The sequence below is a fragment of the Lucilia sericata genome, unplaced genomic scaffold, assembly GCF_015586225.1.
Source record: "Lucilia sericata isolate MDLA Ls3-8-SP2 unplaced genomic scaffold, ASM1558622v1 Contig000250F_arrow, whole genome shotgun sequence".
Lineage (NCBI taxonomy): Eukaryota > Metazoa > Arthropoda > Insecta > Diptera > Calliphoridae > Lucilia > Lucilia sericata.
The window spans coordinates 109,336-128,154 of NW_023994276.1; the positions used below are offsets into that span (position 1 = coordinate 109,336).

At 29.0% G+C, this 18,819-nt stretch overlaps 2 protein-coding genes across 2 annotated transcripts in view; one reads left to right on the plus strand and one right to left on the minus strand.

Moving 5' to 3' along the window:
* Positions 1–1,804, minus strand: part of LOC119602722 (cytoplasmic dynein 1 intermediate chain) — a 29,837-nt gene extending 28,033 nt beyond the window's left edge. Inside the window, exon 1 of the mRNA XM_037954385.1 lies at positions 1,786–1,804. The gene's annotated coding sequence lies outside the window, so the exon portion shown is untranslated. The remainder of the gene's footprint in view (positions 1–1,785) is intronic.
* Positions 1,805–10,886: 9,082 nt separating this feature from the next.
* On the plus strand, positions 10,887–17,719 carry LOC119602732 (protein obstructor-E). Its single transcript, XM_037954413.1, has 4 exons — positions 10,887–11,154; positions 16,495–16,689; positions 16,764–16,967; positions 17,036–17,719. The coding sequence occupies exons 1-4, from the start codon at positions 11,100–11,102 to the stop codon at positions 17,290–17,292; spliced, it is 711 nt and encodes a 236-aa protein (XP_037810341.1). The 5' UTR covers positions 10,887–11,099; the 3' UTR covers positions 17,293–17,719.
* The last annotated feature ends 1,100 nt before the right edge of the window (positions 17,720–18,819 follow it).

Consider the following 18,819-nt stretch of genomic DNA (forward strand, 5'->3'; position numbering starts at 1 on the left):
ATATTTAATAACGACTAAACTAAAAAAAGAAGAGACTAGTCAATAGACTAGAATATAAACTAGACCACAGATCAGATTATAGACCAGGATTTATACTAGGCTATAGACTAGACTATAGACTAGACTATAGACTAGACTATAGACTAGACTATAGACTAGACTATAGACTAGACTATACACTAGACTATAGAATAGACTATAGATTAGACTATAGACTAGACTATAGACTAGACTATACACTAGACTAGAATAGACTATAGACTAGACTATAGACTAGACTATAGACTAGACTATAGACTAGACTATAGACTAGACTATAGACTAGACTATAGACTAGACTATAGACTAGACTATAGACTAGACTATAGACTAGACTATAGACTAGACTATAGACTAGACTATAGACTAGACTATAGACTAGACTATAGACTAGACTATAGACTAGACTATAGACTAGACTATAGACTAGACTATAGACTAGACTATAGACTAGACTATAGACTAGACTATAGACTAGACTATAGACTAGACTATAGACTAGACTATAGATAGACTAGACTATAGACTAGACTATAGACTAGACTATAGACTAGACTATAGACTAGACTATAGACTAGACTATAGACTAGACTATAGACTAGACTATAGACTAGACTATAGACTAGACTATAGACTAGACTATAGACTAGACTATAGACTAGACTATAGACTAGACTATAGACTAGACTATAGACTAGACTATAGACTAGACTATAGACTAGACTATAGACTATAGACTAGACTATAGACTAGACTATAGACTAGACTATAGACTAGACTATAGACTAGACTATAGACTAGACTAGACTATAGACTAGACTATAGACTAGACTAGACTATAGACTAGACTAGACTAGACTATAGACTAGACTAGACTATAGACTAGACTAGACTATAGACTAGACTAGACTATAGACTAGACTATAGACTAGACTATAGACTAGACTATAGACTAGACTATAGACTAGACTATAGACTAGACTAGACTTGACTATAGACTAGACTATAGACTTGACTATAGACTAGACTATAGACTAGACTAGACTAGACTAGACTATAGACTAGACTATAGACTAGACTATAGACTAGACTATAGACTAGACTATAGACTAGACTATAGACTAGACTATAGACTAGACTATAGACTAGACTACAGACTAGACTATAGACTAGGCTATAGACTAGACTATAAACTAGACTATAGACTAGACTACAGATTATTATAAAATTATATTTTTAACTTTTTTGCAAAAAAATGCTAAAAAAATCTCGTAATCAATTTTAAATATCAAAATATTTATTTTAAAATTTTTAATTTAAATTGCCTAACATAGGGTTCATCCATCCATTAAACAAGTTTTATTGAAAAAAAATGTGTTTTTATCACCAGATATTTTTGCAAATACTAAGAATATTCTAAATTAAGTAGATGCTAATTTAAACCGAATATTAAAAAATTCTAAAATCTACATAATACATTTACGCAAAAAGCAGCATAAAATTTTAAGAAAATACGCAATCGTCTAGAATTTGATTAAACATTTTTATGATAATGAATTTATTAATAATACATAAGTAGGAAGGAAATAAATAATGATGTACATATGTATGTAGATTCCATGAAATAAATAGTGACATAAAATTTCTTTAAATATTTTTAATCAGTTAAAATATTAACTTAAAGAAATTACATAAACTAGTAACTTGCAAAAGATTTTGCTTAAACAATTGTGTAAATTTACTTACATATTGATCAATCAAAATAACTAATCGATCATGGAAATTTTGTGCAGTCATCATCCATCAAGTATTGAAACGAAACCCTGCAAAATTTTAAAGACATTTTTTGGATTATTTTGTATTTTTGAAATCTGTTTAGAGAGGTGTGCTGCCGGTGGCTGCTTTTAAACCCCCACATTCATAAATATTATTATCATTATGTTGTTTGTTATGAATAAATGTTTAAAAATGTATTATTAATGATAACTATATTTTTTTAATTAAATGTTAACGAGTACAACACAAACGTTTATAGCTCTGCAAAGGTTTTTTTTTTTTAATTTTGTAAATATATTCGAACCCGATTTTTGTAGGTTTTTGGAATATGCACATTTTTAAACACATATAGTAGAGATAAAGACAAATAAGTTTGGGTTTTACAATTTTGTATTTGTAATATTTGTTGTTACTGTTTTTTCTTGGTTGCCAAACGAGAGTGAAGTTGTAAACCTTGAAAATTATTAACTATAACAGATAATTTTTGTAAAAGTTATAGGTTTTTATTTTATTGCTGTATTTGTAAATAATATGCATCAATTTATAATGATCAGCATAATGATGTTGGCGTTTGTTAATTGTGTTTGTTGTCTGAATTGGAAGATGCACACATGCGTAGTAATAGTCTTTTAACATAATTCATTAATCTGAATTGATTACTGGCAAACAGACAGAGCTGTTAATGGATGTAGACAAAACTGTTTTTATTATAACATAAAATATACAATTTAATACCTTCAAACTATATTCATTCGAAATTACGAAGGATTTTATAACATTTGTCAGAACCATAGACTAGACCACAAACTAGACTAAAGACTAGATTACATATTAGAATGTAAAATAGACTAAATTATAGAATCCATTGTAGACTAAACTATAGGCTGGAATATAGACAAGACTAGACTAAACTATAGAATAGACAATATACTATAGACTCCAGCCTGGAGTGTAGACTAGACTATACAATAGATTAGACTATAGACTAGGCTATAGGCGAGACTAGTCTAGATAATATACTAAACTTTAAAATATACTATAGCATGGATTGTAGACTAGATTGTAGAATATACTATAGAACAGACTGCAGACTAGACTATAGACTAAACTATTGACTGAACTATAGAATAGACCATAGAATAGACTATAGACTAAACTATTGACTAGACTATAGACTAGACTATAGAATAGACTATAGACTAGACTATAGACTAGACTATAGACTAGACTATAGACTAGACTATAGACTAGACTATAGACTAGACTATAGACTAGACTATAGACTAGACTATAGACTAGACTATAGACTAGACTATAGACTAGACTATAGACTAGACTATAGACTAGACTATAGACTAGACTATAGACTGGACCATAGACTAGACTATAGACTAGACTATAGACTAGACTATAGACTAGACTATAGACTAGACTATAGACTAGACTATAGACTAGACTATAGACTAAACTATTGACTAGACTATAGACTAGACTATAGAATAGACTATAGACTAGACTATAGACTAGACTATAGACTAGACTATAGACTAGACTATAGACTAGACTATAGACTAGACTATAGACTAGACTATAGACTAGACTATAGACTAGACTATAGACTAGACTATAGACTAGACTATAGACTAGACTATAGACTAGACTATAGACTAGACTATAGACTAGACTATAGACTAGACTATAGACTGGACTAGACTATTGACTAGACTATAGACTAGACTATAGACTAGACTATAGACTAGGACCTATAGACTAGACTATAGACTAGACTATAGACTAGACTATAGACTAGACTAGACTATAGACTAGACTATAGACTAGACTATAGACTAGACTATAGACTAGACTATAGACTAGACTATAGACTAGACTATAGACTAGACTATAGACTAGACTATAGACTAGACTATAGACTAGACTATAGACTAGACTATAGACTAGACTATAGACTAGACTATAGACTAGACTATAGACTAGACTATAGACTAGACTATAGACTAGACTATAGACTAGACTATAGACTAGACTATAGACTAGACTATAGACTAGACTATAGACTAGACTATAGACTAGACTATAGACTAGACTATAGACTAGACTATAGACTAGACTATAGACTAGACTATAGACTAGACTATAGACTAGACTATAGACTAGACTATAGACTAGACTATAGACTAGACTATAGACTAGACTATAGACTAGACTATAGACTAGACTATAGACTAGACTATAGACTAGACTATAGACTAGACTATAGACTAGACTATAGACTAGACTATAGACTAGACTATAGACTAGACTATAGACTAGACTATAGACTAGACTATAGACTAGACTATAGACTAGACTATAGACTAGACTATAGACTAGACTATAGACTAGACTATAGACTAGACTATAGACTAGACTATAGACTAGACTATAACTAGACTATAGACTAGACTATAGACTAGACTATAGACTAGACTATAGACTAGACTATAGACTAGACTATAGACTAGACTATAGACTAGACTATAGACTAGACTATAGACTAGACTATAGACTAGACTATAGACTAGACTATAGACTAGACTATAGACTAGACTATAGACTAGACTATAGACTAGACTATAGACTAGACTATAGACTAGACTATAGACTAGACTATAGACTAGACTATAACTAGACTATAGACTAGACTATAGACTAGACTATAGACTAGACTATAGACTAGACTATAGACTAGACTATAGACTCTAAGACTAGACTATAGACTAGACTATAGACTAGACTATAGACTAGACTATAGACTAGACTATAGACTAGACTATAGACTAGACTATAGACTAGACTATAGACTAGACTATAGACTAGACTATAGACTAGACTATAGACTAGACTATAGACTAGACTATAGACTAGACTATAGACTAGACTATAGACTAGACTATAGACTAGACTATAGACTAGACTATAGACTAGACTATAGACTAGACTATAGACTAGACTATAGACTAGACTATAGACTAGACTATAGACTAGACTATAGACTAGACTATAGACTAGACTATAGACTAGACTATAGACTAGACTATAGACTAGACTATAGACTAGACTATAGACTAGACTATAGACTAGACTATAGACTAGACTATAGACTAGACTATAGACTAGACTATAGACTAGACTATAGACTAGACTATAGACTAGACTATAGACTAGACTATAGACTAGACTATAGACTAGACTATAGACTAGACTATAGACTAGACTATAGACTAGACTATAGACTAGACTATAGACTAGACATAGACTAGACTATAGACTAGACTATAGACTAGAACTATAGACTAGACTATAGACTAGACTATAGACTAGACTATAGACTAGACTATAGACTAGACTATAGACTAGACTATAGACTAGGACTATAGACTAGACTATAGACTAGACTATAGACTAGACTATAGACTAGACTATAGACTAGACTATAGACTAGACTATAGACTAGACTATAGACTAGACTATAGACTAGACTATAGACTAGACTATAGACTAGACTATAGACTAGACTATAGACTAGACTATAGACTAGACTATAGACTAGACTATAGACTAGACTATAGACTAGACTATAGACTAGACTATAGACTAGACTATAGACTAGACTATAGACTAGACTATAGACTAGACTATAGACTAGACTATAGACTAGACTATAGAAGACTAGAGACTAGACTATAGACTAGACTATAGACTAGACTATATACTAGACCTATAGACGAGACTATAGACTAGACTATAGACTAGACTATAGACTAGACTATAGACTAGACGATAGACTAGACTAGAAGACTAGACTATAGGACTAAACTAGACTAGACTATAGACTAGACTATAGACTAGACTATAGACTAGACTAGGAGCTAACATGGAACAACTAATAGACTAGCATAAGACTAGACTATAGACTAAGACTATAGACTAGACTATAGACTAGACTATAGAACTAAAGACTACATATACTAGACTAGAGACTAGACTATAGACTAAGCTATAGACTAGACGATAGACTAGACTATAGACCAGACTATAGACTAGACTATAGACTAGACTATAGACTAGACTATAGACTAGACTAGAGACTATACTATAAGACTAAACTATAGACTAAACTATAGACTAAACTATAGACTAAACTATAGACTAAAATATAGAACTAAACTATAGACTAAACTATAGAATTAAACTATAGACTAAACTATAGACTAAACATAGACAAAACTATAGACTAAACTATAAACTAAACTATAGACTATACTATAGACTAAACTATAGACTAAACTATAGACTAAACTATAGACTACATTACAGACTAAAGTATAGACTAAACTATAGACTAGACTATAGAGCGGACTACACTATTGATTGGACTATAGTCTACTATATGCAAGACTATAGACTAGGCTATTGATAAGAGTATAGACTAGATTACAAACTAGACTAGCGACTAGATTACATACTAGATTGTAGAATAGACTATTGACTAAACTCTAGGCTAGATTATATACTAGACTAGAAACTAGATTACATACTAGATTGTATAATAGACTATTGACTAAACTGTAGGCTAGATTATAGACTAAATTATAGAATAGACTATAGACTAGGCTAACTACAAACTAGACTATATACTAGAGTATAGATTATATTATAAACTATAGTATAAACTAGGTTATAGACTAAACTATTGACTAGACTACAGACCAGACGATAGATTAGATTATAGACTGCACTACAGATTTGACTATAGTCTAGACTGGAATCGACAGGAGTAGACTGTACACTTGTCTAGACTTAACTATATACTATAGACTACACCAAACTAGACAAACTAGAATATACTATACTCTAGACTAGTATACATGCTAGACTATAGTCTAGTGTCAGGAATATATAGTCTGCACTATATAAGGGCTGCAGTTGAAACTATTGACCAAACTGTGGTCGTTACTACATATTAGAACATAGTAAGGACTATAGACTAGATAAAAGACTGGAATATATATTAGAACAAACGATTTGTTTCTGTGTGATTAGCCCAAAATATTAACAATTCGCTTCGGTTTCAGTCGAAAAATAAATCAAATTCAAAGTGTGTAAAAATGTACAATTTATTAATATCGTTAATACTATTTGAGGTTAAATGAAAATGTATTCAATGTCTTAATTGTTAACAAAAATTAAAAATTTTTGTAGCTTAAAACTTTCTTTTAACATAAATACATAATTTTCATTACCACTGTACATATTAATATATTAGAATTCTATGAAAGAAACATACACATTCTTACGATTATTCTGACAATATCAAAAACATACGATCAGGTGGTGAATATTTAGAATTTAAAAATTATTAAAAAATTATTATTATGGGCACGTTTATGGACATTGAGTATTTTTCCATTTTTAAAAAATATTCTTTTTTTTAGGTTTTAATTATAGGAGTTGGTATATGGTTTGTGTTGTTTAAAATTGCACTTTACTTTTATGCATTTAATATGACTAATTTATTTTGTGTTCAGACGTGAAAGTAACTTATTCACACAGAAAGAAGTTTCAAAACAAAGTTATGATTAATAAGAATTGATAACAAATAGAGGGCGTGCATTCATAAAGAATGATTAGCATGGTGTAACAAATTGCGTATAACGGTAATATATTGAATGATTACAATGTAAACTGAGACAGACTTGCAAATGAGTTGTTAAAATTGACACGATTTTATATTTTATTTTAATGAAATAAATTTTCATTTATATAGATTCTCAATAATTATGCCGAAATTTGGTTACTTTTGTTAATTCTCAATTAAAAAGCTTTAAAATCAGCACATTTTTATTACCAATTAGAAAGGTTCAGCGAACAGCCTCTGGTTATATTTATAACACAATGGGCTCCAATAAAAAAGTTTCAACTTTCTTTGTTCAGGACAGTTTATTTTTAACAAAACTTGCACACCCACCACAATCAACAATTATATAAGAAAATATATATAAAAAGTATCAAAAATTTAACTTCAAACTAAATTTAACCAAAACATTTGAGAAAAACTTATAAAAAATGCAATACGCATTTCAAATATACAAACAAACTGAAATTAACTATCACACACGTTTAATTGAAATGAAGGGAAAGAAATCAATCTCTTTCTATTTTTTTTTTTTACAAAACTATAAAATAAACTAATTTCTTGTGAATTAAAAATGTTTGTAGGAAATTTTTACTTTAAATGCATTTCATTCAATTGAGTTACACTTAATACCAAAAATGAAATGACATTTAAAGTTAATTGTCATGCTTAAAGCATCGCATAAAAATAATATTAAATGAAGAAAATTAAAAAAAAAAAAATAACATAAAAATCATAACAATTACGAGTTAGTTTTTTAAAAGAGTTTATACAGAAATTCATACGAATATTATTATATCGCCAAAGATCTTAAATAAACTAAGTGATGACAAGTCCGCTGTTCAAAGCTTAATGGTAAAAAAAAGTTTTAAAAAAGTGCTTAGTAATAAAGGACTTACTTAGATTTACGTGATTTTTATAAAATATTATCGTTAAGTATTTGTAAATAAATATTTCACATAAGATACACACTATATTTTCTTTACTTGGACTTCTACATGTGTAAACAAACTTTGAGTCGAGTTATTGCAATTGGAACAGTGTTTATGGAGAACCAAAAATTTAAAATTCAATTAAGAATTCGAAGGATGACCGAGATTTAATTAATACATTTAGACTATAGATTAAGGCATTGACAAGACTAGACTATAGACTGGACTAGACTAGACTATAGACTAGACTATAGACTAGACTATAGACTAGACTAGACTATAGACTAGACTATAGACTAGACTATAGACTAGACTATAGACTAGACTATAGACTAGACTATAGACTAGACTATAGACTAGACTATAGACTAGACTATAGACTAGACTATAGACTAGACTAGACTATAGACTAGACTATAGACTAGACTATAGACTAGACTATAGACTAGACTATAGACTAGACTATAGACTAGACTATAGACTAGACTATAGACTAGACTATAGACTAGACTATAGACTAGACTATAGACTAGACTATAGACTAGACTATAGACTAGACTATAGACTAGACTATAGACTAGTCTATAGACTAGACTATAGACTAGACTATAGACTAGACTATAGACTAGACTAAGACTAGACTATAGACTAGACTATAGACTAGACTATAGACTAGACTATAGACTAGACTATAGACTAGACTATAGACTATATAGACTAGACTATAGACTAGACTATAGACTAGACTATAGACTAGACTATAGACTAGACTATAGACTAGACTATAGACTAGACTATAGACTAGACTATAGACTAGACTATAGACCAGACTATAGACTAGACTATAGACTAGACTATAGACTAGACTATAGACTAGACTATAGACTAGACTATAGACTAGACTATAGACTAGACTATAGACTATAGACTAGACTATAGACTAGACTATAGACTAGACTATAGACTAGACTATAGACTAGACTATAGACTAGACTATAGACTAGACTATAGACTAGACTATAGACTAGACTATAGACTCTATAGACTAGACTATAGACTAGACTATAGACTAGACTATAGACTAGACTATAGACTAGACTATAGACTAGACTATAGACTAGACTATAGACTAGACTATAGACTAGACTATAGACTAGACTATAGACTAGACTATAGACTAGACTATAGACTAGACTATAGACTAGACTATAGACTAGACTATAGACTAGACTATAGACTAGACTATAGACTAGACTATAGACTAGACTATAGACTAGACTATAGACTAGACTATAGACTAGACTATAGACTAGACTATAGACTAGACTATAGACTAGACTATAGACTAGACTATAGACTAGACTATAGACTAGACTATAGACTAGACTATAGACTAGACTATAGACTAGACTATAGACTAGACTATAGACTAGACTATAGACTAGACTATAGACTAGACTATAGACTAGACTATAGACTAGACTATAGACTAGACTATAGACTAGACTATAGACTAGACTATAGACTAGACTATAGACTAGACTATAGACTAGACTATAGACTAGACTATAGACTAGACTATAGACTAGACTATAGACTAGACTATAGACTAGACTATAGACTAGACTATAGACTAGACTATAGACTAGACTATAGACTAGACTATAGACTAGACTATAGACTAGACTATAGACTAGACTATAGACTAGACTATAGACTAGACTAGACTATAGACTAGACTATAGACTAGACTATAGACTAGACTATTGACTAGACTACTTATTAAATTGACATAAAAATTCTTAAAAAATTGTAATAAACAAATTTGTTTAAAAATTGCTTGTTAGTAAATTATTTAAATTTTAAGATATTAAAGGTTAAACAGATTCTGTTGTGTATTATGATACGAAAATTTAAAAAATATACACAAGTAAGCTTGGTTTTGACTAAAGCTAAAAAAAATCATAATTTTTAGCAATTTTTAATTTGTACCCAATAAAACTCTACAACAACCAGTGTCTGAAATTTTGATATTGATCAATTATTTAGCATTTACAAACACTACACACCTTTATACTTATGTTTAATTTTGCAGAATTTGTTTTTTTTTTTCTTATTTCTTCTTATTTCAATATTAAAATTTTCAACATACATCTAGTATACAAATTTTGTTTTTGTTTGCTCACTTCTTTGTGTCTCTTTCTAAATAATTTTCTTGTTATTTAAACCAGGCTCAAAAACATCAACAACATCTGCAGCAAGAAAAAAAGAAAAAACAAACAATAACAAAACCGCAATAATACAACAGTGCTGCAGATAGTGTGAGTGACAACAGCAGAGCAGAGTTAATAATTAAACCCGGTATTTGTGGTTTTTATTAAGCGCACGCGCAAACTCAGCAACTTATACTAACAATTAACCACGTTTCGAACAACAGCGCTGAAAACCAACACTCAGCAGCAGTTAGTTGGCAGCGCACAAAATTTAGTCTTCAAAAGTAAGAGACATTTTCGTTTGGACGATAGTTTAAGTTTAACTACCACTCAGTTTAGTCGCTTAAACTGAAAAACAACCACTACTAGTGTTTAAAATACCAATTCAATTAATTTTAAGGATTTAATTTAATTTAAAGAAAATAAAAACAAATAATTAAAAAAATGAGGCAATTTGTAGTGTGTGCCATTGTTGCAGCTTTGTGTATTTCCAGCGCAAGTGAGTGTTTAAAATAAATTTTTTTAAATTTATAAATATTAACAAAAAGAAAGAGTGTTTAAAATAATTAAAACAATAAAAGGAAACTGTTGAAAATATGAAATATTAAAATATTGATATTAATTAAACAAACTTTTGGATATTAAAAACTTTGAAAGAAGAAATTTTATTTAAATTTCTTTAAAAAAATTTTTAAAAATTTTTTAACTTTTTCCTGGATTTTTTTAAACTATGTAAAAATATTTTAAAAAATCAAGAGCCTGTTCAATATAAAATATTTTTTAAAATTTTCCATAATTTGTTATAGTGTTTTTTTTTTAAATTAAGCTTTTAAACAAAGTTTAAATTTAAACCCAGCTTTAATAATCTACTTAGTTTAATTTTAAACTCAATTAAATATTTAGAGAAATTCTAAAATTCCTGATTACATTTATAAGTTTTCTTTCCATAAACTTAGTTTAATTTTAAACCTAGTTTTAAGGAAAAATTCAATGACCAAAGTTTAAATTAAATTAAAAGAATTTATTCTAATCTTAATCTAAGTTTAAAAACTGTTTAAAAGAAAGCAAAATGAAAATAGTTTAAACTTTTTTAAACCAAAAACTTTCCATCAGTAGACAAAGCAAGCTAGAGCTTTTAATTTTTAAGTCATTTTTGAGAAAATTTTAAAAATCTGTAGTTGAGAAAAGCTTGTGTAGCTGAAATTCGAATAGATTTTAAAAATACCAAAGAGATTTCTGATAAGGGATCTACTTTTTTTAAGCCGTTATTAGCTAAAGCTTTTTATGATAAATAAAATTTTCGGAGAAATTAAGAGATTAGTGCTTGAGAGAAGCTTGTGAAGTCAAATTTCGAATTTTTTTTTATATTTCATGATATTTTTACTAAAATATCTGACTTATTATTAGTAGATTTCATATACGAGAACCACTTCTTTTTAAAGCTACATTAGCTAAAGCTTTCAATTTCAAATTATTTGTTTTAAGAGAAACTATACGAGATGTAATGGAGAGTAGTCTGTAAAGTTGAATTCAGTATAATTTTTCACAGAAACATCTTACATTTAAGCAATAGAGACTTTTAGTAAGGGGACCACTAATTTTTAATCAGTTATTTGCTAAAGCTTTTAATTTCGAATAAAGTTTTTTGGAGAATTAAACAATAAGTGGCTGAAAGAAGTTTGTGAAGTTGAATTTTAAATATTTTTTCACATCATTTCGTGATAATTTTTCTAAAATATCTGATATTTAAAAAGTAGAGCTTTAAAATAAGGGAACCACTTACTTTTAACTAGTTATTGGGTAGAGCTTTTCATTTTAAATTAATTTTTCGTAGAAATTAAATGATAAGTGTTAAAAAAAAGTTTGTAATATTGTATTTCGTATACTTTTTGATATTTTTATACTACTTACTTATATTAATGAGTTAAAAATGAACTACTTATTTTTAACAAGGTTTTCATTAAAGCTTTTAATTTAAACATATTTTTTTTTAATAAAACGAGAAATGCTTGAGAGAAGTTTGTGAAATTGAGTTTTTTTACATTTAGTAAAATTTTTACTAAAATATGTGATATTTTAAAAGTAGAGCTTTTAACTAAGAGAACCACTTATTTTTAAAGCTTTTCATTTTTAATTAATTTTTCAAAGAAATTAAACTGGAAGTGGTGGAAAAAAGTTTGCGAAGTTATAATTTGAATATATTTCAACTTATGTGACGTCGAGATGTAAAGTAAGATCGGCATTTTACCTAAAATAGTTTACATTTTTCTGATTTAGAAGAATTTCTCTACTATAAATAAGAATTGCAAAGTCAAAATAAAACAAAATTGGTAAAATTCCCAAAAATTTTAACAAATTATTTCAAAATTACACAATGGTAATTAATAAGATTTGTTTTAGAAGGGGGACTAAATGCCAGTGGGATACTTTTGTTAACTAACATTAACTTGTTATTTTTTCATCAACAGCTTCTGTTTATAATTTCCGAATATATTTCAAAATTTAAACTGTTAAATTTAACATATTAAAGAAGATTGGAAAAAAGTGGCGCGTGGTCCCCCTTATGATTAGAAATCAATTCTTTACAACTTTGTCATCAACAAAAACTAGTTTTTCTTAAAATTCCATTTAAAATAAAAACCTTAAAATTCAAAATAAAATTTAAATTTATCTTAAATTGTTATGATAATTTTGTTTACAAAACAATATAAACAAATTTCACCATAATGAACTTGAAATTTTTTTTATTATTTTTATTACTTTTATTTAGATTTTGAGCTAAAAATCACATAAAGAAATTTTATGTTAATTAAATTGACATTGGCCTCAAATGTGTAAAAGATTAAAAGATAAACATAAATTAAGTTATCTTATAAAAATTTAAAAAAATACAGCCCATTGTGTTATTAAATAAATAGTAAAAGACAAATTGCTATTAAAGCTAATTATATTAATAAGAAATTAACAACAACAACAAAAAAGAAACAAATAGTAAAAGTTAATATTTTGCAATTAAAATTCTGTTTTAAATTGTTGCTGAATTGTATTACTTTTCCAAACATTTGCCATTTAACTTAAATATCATAGTTCAAGTAACGTTTTAACATTTTCAAAAACTGGTTGTAGCAGCAGCACAGCACAGCAAAAAAAAAAACGTGTGTGTCTCTGGCCGGTCTAGCTGGTAGCTTTCCTAACCTATGTATACCAACCATCTCAATAGACCTAACAACAACAGTCTTTGAACAAAAATAAAACTTGTCTTTGTTGTCTGTCTGTACGACTTGCATATTTCTATGTTTTTTTTTCTTAATATTGTTTGATTTCTGGTTTAAGCTTTTTAGCATTTTAAAATTGTCATTATTATGCAATTTAAAATATGCAGTTTTAAATTAAGTATTTGCCAACAAAAAAAAACCCACCTTTAAAGTTCAACTTTAAGAGAAGACAAAAAATAACTAACTAATTGTTACTTAAAGTATATTGTAGGTATTACTAATAATCAAGTAATTAAAGTAATTAAATAGAAAAAGTAACCATAAGTTAAATTTAATTTACCTACTTTAGTTTTTCAATCATTAGTTATTCCAAAGCGGAATTATTATTAGTCATTTTTGAGTGTATGTATAACTTATAAAAAAAAATTGGGGCTTGGCTTAGCTTGTGTTCCATGTTATAGCTTGTAATTTATGCCATTTTTTACATTTTTGTACAATTATTATTTTTTTCTTTACTTATTTTTTTGTTTGTTTATAATGTTTTCCTGGGCTTTTTCTTTGAGTTTAAATGAGTACGCTGATATGTAATTGAAAATATTTTAAGTGGGGTTATTGTACTGTAATGTGTCTGGAATTGGTGTTAGACGTAATGAAAGTGAAATTTTTTGGTTTGCATAGATTTGTATGTGATAGATGGGACAGTGGGTTGGAGAAAACTTTTCAAGAAAATACATACTTATTTCATACAGAGGCCGTATTGCCGCATACTTGATAGAATTAGCTTTCGTTATCAAACTTAAGCTAGACTTCTTGTTTGCTATCGAATGCCATCATCTAAGTGGACAATTACGATCAATTGTACTCTATCACCTATGCGTTCATTCGGTGCTAGCTTTTAAACTCTCTTTGTGCTTTTGTGACTTGTTTGACATTACCGAACTAAGAAAATTTAAGTTTCTTTACTCTCGGCGGAGAGTAATGCGATCAATTATACTCGATCACGTATGCGGTAATTCGGTGTCAGCTTTCAAACTCTCTTTGTGCTTTTGTGACTTGTTTGAGATTACCGAACAGAGAGAATTTAAGTTTTTTTGACAAACTTCATGAGCTAACTCACGACTAGTTCGCCTTAAAAGATCTAGTGCATACACGGTGTCAGCTTTCAAACTCTCTTTGTGCTTTTGTGACTTGTTTGCGATTACCGAGCAGAGAGAATTTAAGTTTTTTTAGACAAGCTTCATGAGCTAACTCGCGATTAGTTCGTCTTAAAAGATGTAAAGCATACATCGGCAGAGAGTAAATGAGAAGTTATCTGACTAAATGTACTTAACGTCTTGTTTGGTATCAAATGCCATGATCTAAAAGAAAAATTGCGATCAATTATACTCGATCACGTATGCGGTAATTCGGTGTCAGCTTTCAAACTCTCTTTGTTCTTTTGTGACTTGTTTGAGATTACCGAACAGAGAGAATTTAAGTTTTCTTTTGACAAGCTTCATGAGCTAACTCACGATCAGTTCACCTTAAAAGATCTAGAGCATACATCGGCAGAGAGTAAATGAGAAGTTCTCTGCCTAAAAGATCTGATCTAAAAGAAAAATTGCGATCAATTATACTCAATCACGTATGCGGTAATTCGGTGTCAGCTTTTAAACTCTCTTTGTTCTTTTGTGACTTGTTTGAGATTACCGAACAGAGAGAATTTAATTTTCTTTGACAAGCTTCATTAGCTAACTGTATGTACGGGACGTCTTGTTTGGTATCGAATGCCATGATCTAAAAGGAAATTTTACTCGATCGCGTATGCTTTAATTCGGAGCCAGCTTTCAAACTCTCTGTGCTTTTGTGACTTGTTTCAGATTTCCAAATAAAGAGAACTTAAGTTTTTTTTTTTTGGAAATATTCATAAGCGAACTATCTATCAGTCCATCTTAAGAGATCTATAGCATATGTATATCGGCAGAGAGTAAAAGATAAGTTCTCTGACTTTTCTTTGAAAAACTTCAATATGAAACAACAAATGTTGAGTTAAGCTGAATTTGTGAAAGTAAACTAACAAAAAAGCTTCATCCTGAAACAATTTATATTGTATTTAGCTGATCTTAATAGATCTATAGACTAATTTGGAGCATAACAACTGTATATTTCTTTACAGTCTTTCTTTAAAAAGCGTCAATCTAAAACTAATTATGTATGATCTTGAAAGATCCCGAATAATTTGAATCATAACGACTGAATATTTATTTGCAGTTGATGATTGCAAACAATAGTATGATCTCAAAGCAAATGATCAAAGATCGAAGAGATTCGTTTCCGAACCACTTATCTTGGATTTGCCAGATTCTGTTAGATTTAGACAGAGATTTTTATTGTCACAGTTTAAGTTAGATTTGAATAATCTTTAGAGAACTTGCGAGTGGTTTGACGCTAAGAAATGAATTTAAAATTTTAACTTGATACTCCAAATCATCTACGATCATTTGCTTAGCGATTAGCTTCGCGATTCAATAAGTTGTTCTTAATCTATCTCTTTCTGAAATAAATACAATTAAAATTGGAGTTCTAATCTCTCACTCTCTCTAATCACATTACTAATGTGTATCTTTTTTTCCATTAATTTTCAGGCGCTGCTTTCGAATGTCCCAAACCCAATGGACAATTCGAACATGAAATACAATGTGATAAATACTATGAATGTGATGACGGTGTAGCCAAGGAGAAATTATGTCCCGATGGTTTGGTATTCGATCCCTTGAACCGTAAAATCAACAAATGTGATCAACCCTTCAATGTAGACTGTGGTGATCGTGTTGAATTGCGTAAGTTAATAATGAACAAATTTTTTTAGATAAGAAAAAATTTTATATAAATTTTCTTTTATAACATTTTACAGAGGAACCAAAATCCACCAAATTCTGTCCACGTAAAAACGGTTTCTTTGCCCATCCCGATGAAAGTGTTTGCGATATCTTCTACAATTGCATTGATGGCGATGCCTTGGAAATGAAATGTACCGTTGGCTTGCATTTCGATGAATACAGTGGCACCTGTGTCTGGCCCGATACTGCTAAACGTGAAAACTGTGGTGTTGTTGTTAGTAAGTATTAAACTAAATTTTAGATTTTAGACAAAATAAACTAATCATAAATGTATTTCTTTTTGCAGAGAAATCTAACAGCGGTTTCGAATGCCCCAAGGATCAACCCAAGACCGACAAACGCGGTCAAGTTGTCACTCATCCCAGATATCCTCATCCCACCGATTGCCAAAAGTTCTATGTCTGCTTGAACGGTGAAGATCCCCGTGATTTGGGTTGTCAAACCGGTGAAGTCTACAATGACGAAACTGAAATGTGTGATGCTCCCGAAAATGTACCCGGTTGTGAAGACTGGTACAAAGATGTTGATGAAAAGAAAAACTAAATGAAGTGATTACTTTTCAACACATGCACACACACGCACACATTTACTCTCTTATAGAAGAGTTTTAAGCTGTTTATTAATATTTTTTTTTTTAACAAATTCTAGTAGTCATTTAGGTTATTCCTATAGTTTATAATTGTTTAAAGAAGAAAGTGAAAAAAACACATTACTGTTTCTATTGCTATTCAAAACTCATTTAGGTTGTTTTCAATCTTCAATTGAAAATATTTTAATTGTTTTTTGTTTATAATGTCATAATTTTTTTTTCTAATTGTAAACTAAATTCAATCGTTTGATTGAATTGTGCTCTGACTGATTAAGATGTTTTACGTAAAAGTCGAAGCTGGTGTTAACATTTGTTTTGAAACTTTTTGTAAATATTTAAAACAAACAAAAAAATATGTATCATTAAACTATTTAAAATTAACATTTTAATTGTCTTTATCTTTTTCATCTATTCTCCTAAACTGTTCTCTTTCTTTTCCTTGGCTTTTTTGGGTTAGTTTTTACTTTTTATTTGGCGTAATGATTTGGTTTCTCCTTTTACTTAGGAGTTCTTAATCAGCTGTAATCTTTGAATACTTTTCTGCTAACATTTATTGATCTTTTGTACTAAACTATTTATTTTTCTTTAATCTTTCTTTCACTTCCTCTTTCATTTATAATTTACCTTCTTGGTTGTATTTCATTTACTCTCATCTTATTTTCCTGTATTTCACTTCCTCACTAGCTGTCTCTTTAGTTTATTACTTCTCTCTCCCTCTCTCTCTCTCTGCTCATCTTAATTACATTCTCTCATTTCTCTTTTCTATCGTTAAACGTCAGTTTATTAACTAAAACTTTAACTATAGTTAAGTCTTAATAACTTTTATTAAACTAAAGTTTAAACTTTGATGAGTTTTTTCTAAAATTTTATAAATATTTTTTAATAATTTAGTTTTTAAAAAATTTGTCAAACTTTTATTTTATTCTTTACTTTTATCAATTCTACTTTGTTATTTCAATTACTTGTATTTTCTTCTAAATTCTCTCTTATTCTATCTCTAAGTATTCAAAAATCTTAATTTTTATTTATCTCAATTCTCACTTTTCTTTAAATTTTATATAATTTGACTAAATAGTCTCTTACTTGTTTTAATTTTCTACGTTCTTATTCTTTCTAAAACTTTTTACTTAATTTTTCCCACTATTACTCTCACAAAATTTCAAAACCTTTAAATATTTCTATTTCTGCTTTATTTTCTAAAATTTAAGTTTTAATTCTTCTTTCTGTTTCCATTTTTTTTCTTTAAACTTTTCTCTTATGTACAACTCTTTCTCTCTCTCTTTACTTCTTTCTATTTTAAACTTCGTATTTTTTTGCATTTCGAAACTTTTTTCCTTAATTTTACTTATTTTTCCATCTTTCGATCTTTATCTTTCTTAACTCTGTTGAAGTCTTTCTTTATTTACTTAATTCGATCTTCAAATCTTTAACTTTCGATCTTCTTACTTTTCCTTTCTTAACTTTGTCGAACTCTTTTCCTA

What these genes read in the sequence shown, in the direction of transcription:
- LOC119602732 (XM_037954413.1), top strand. Translation starts at nt 11,100, where the DNA reads ATGAGGCAATTTGTAGTGTGTGCCATTGTTGCAGCTTTGTGTATTTCC. An exon ending in TGGTGATCGTGTTGAATTGC is followed by an intron (nt 16,690 to 16,763) that starts GTAAGTTAATAA and finishes AACATTTTACAG; the next exon opens with AGGAACCAAAATCCACCAAA. An exon ending in AAACTGTGGTGTTGTTGTTA is followed by an intron (nt 16,968 to 17,035) that starts GTAAGTATTAAA and finishes TTCTTTTTGCAG; the next exon opens with AGAAATCTAACAGCGGTTTC.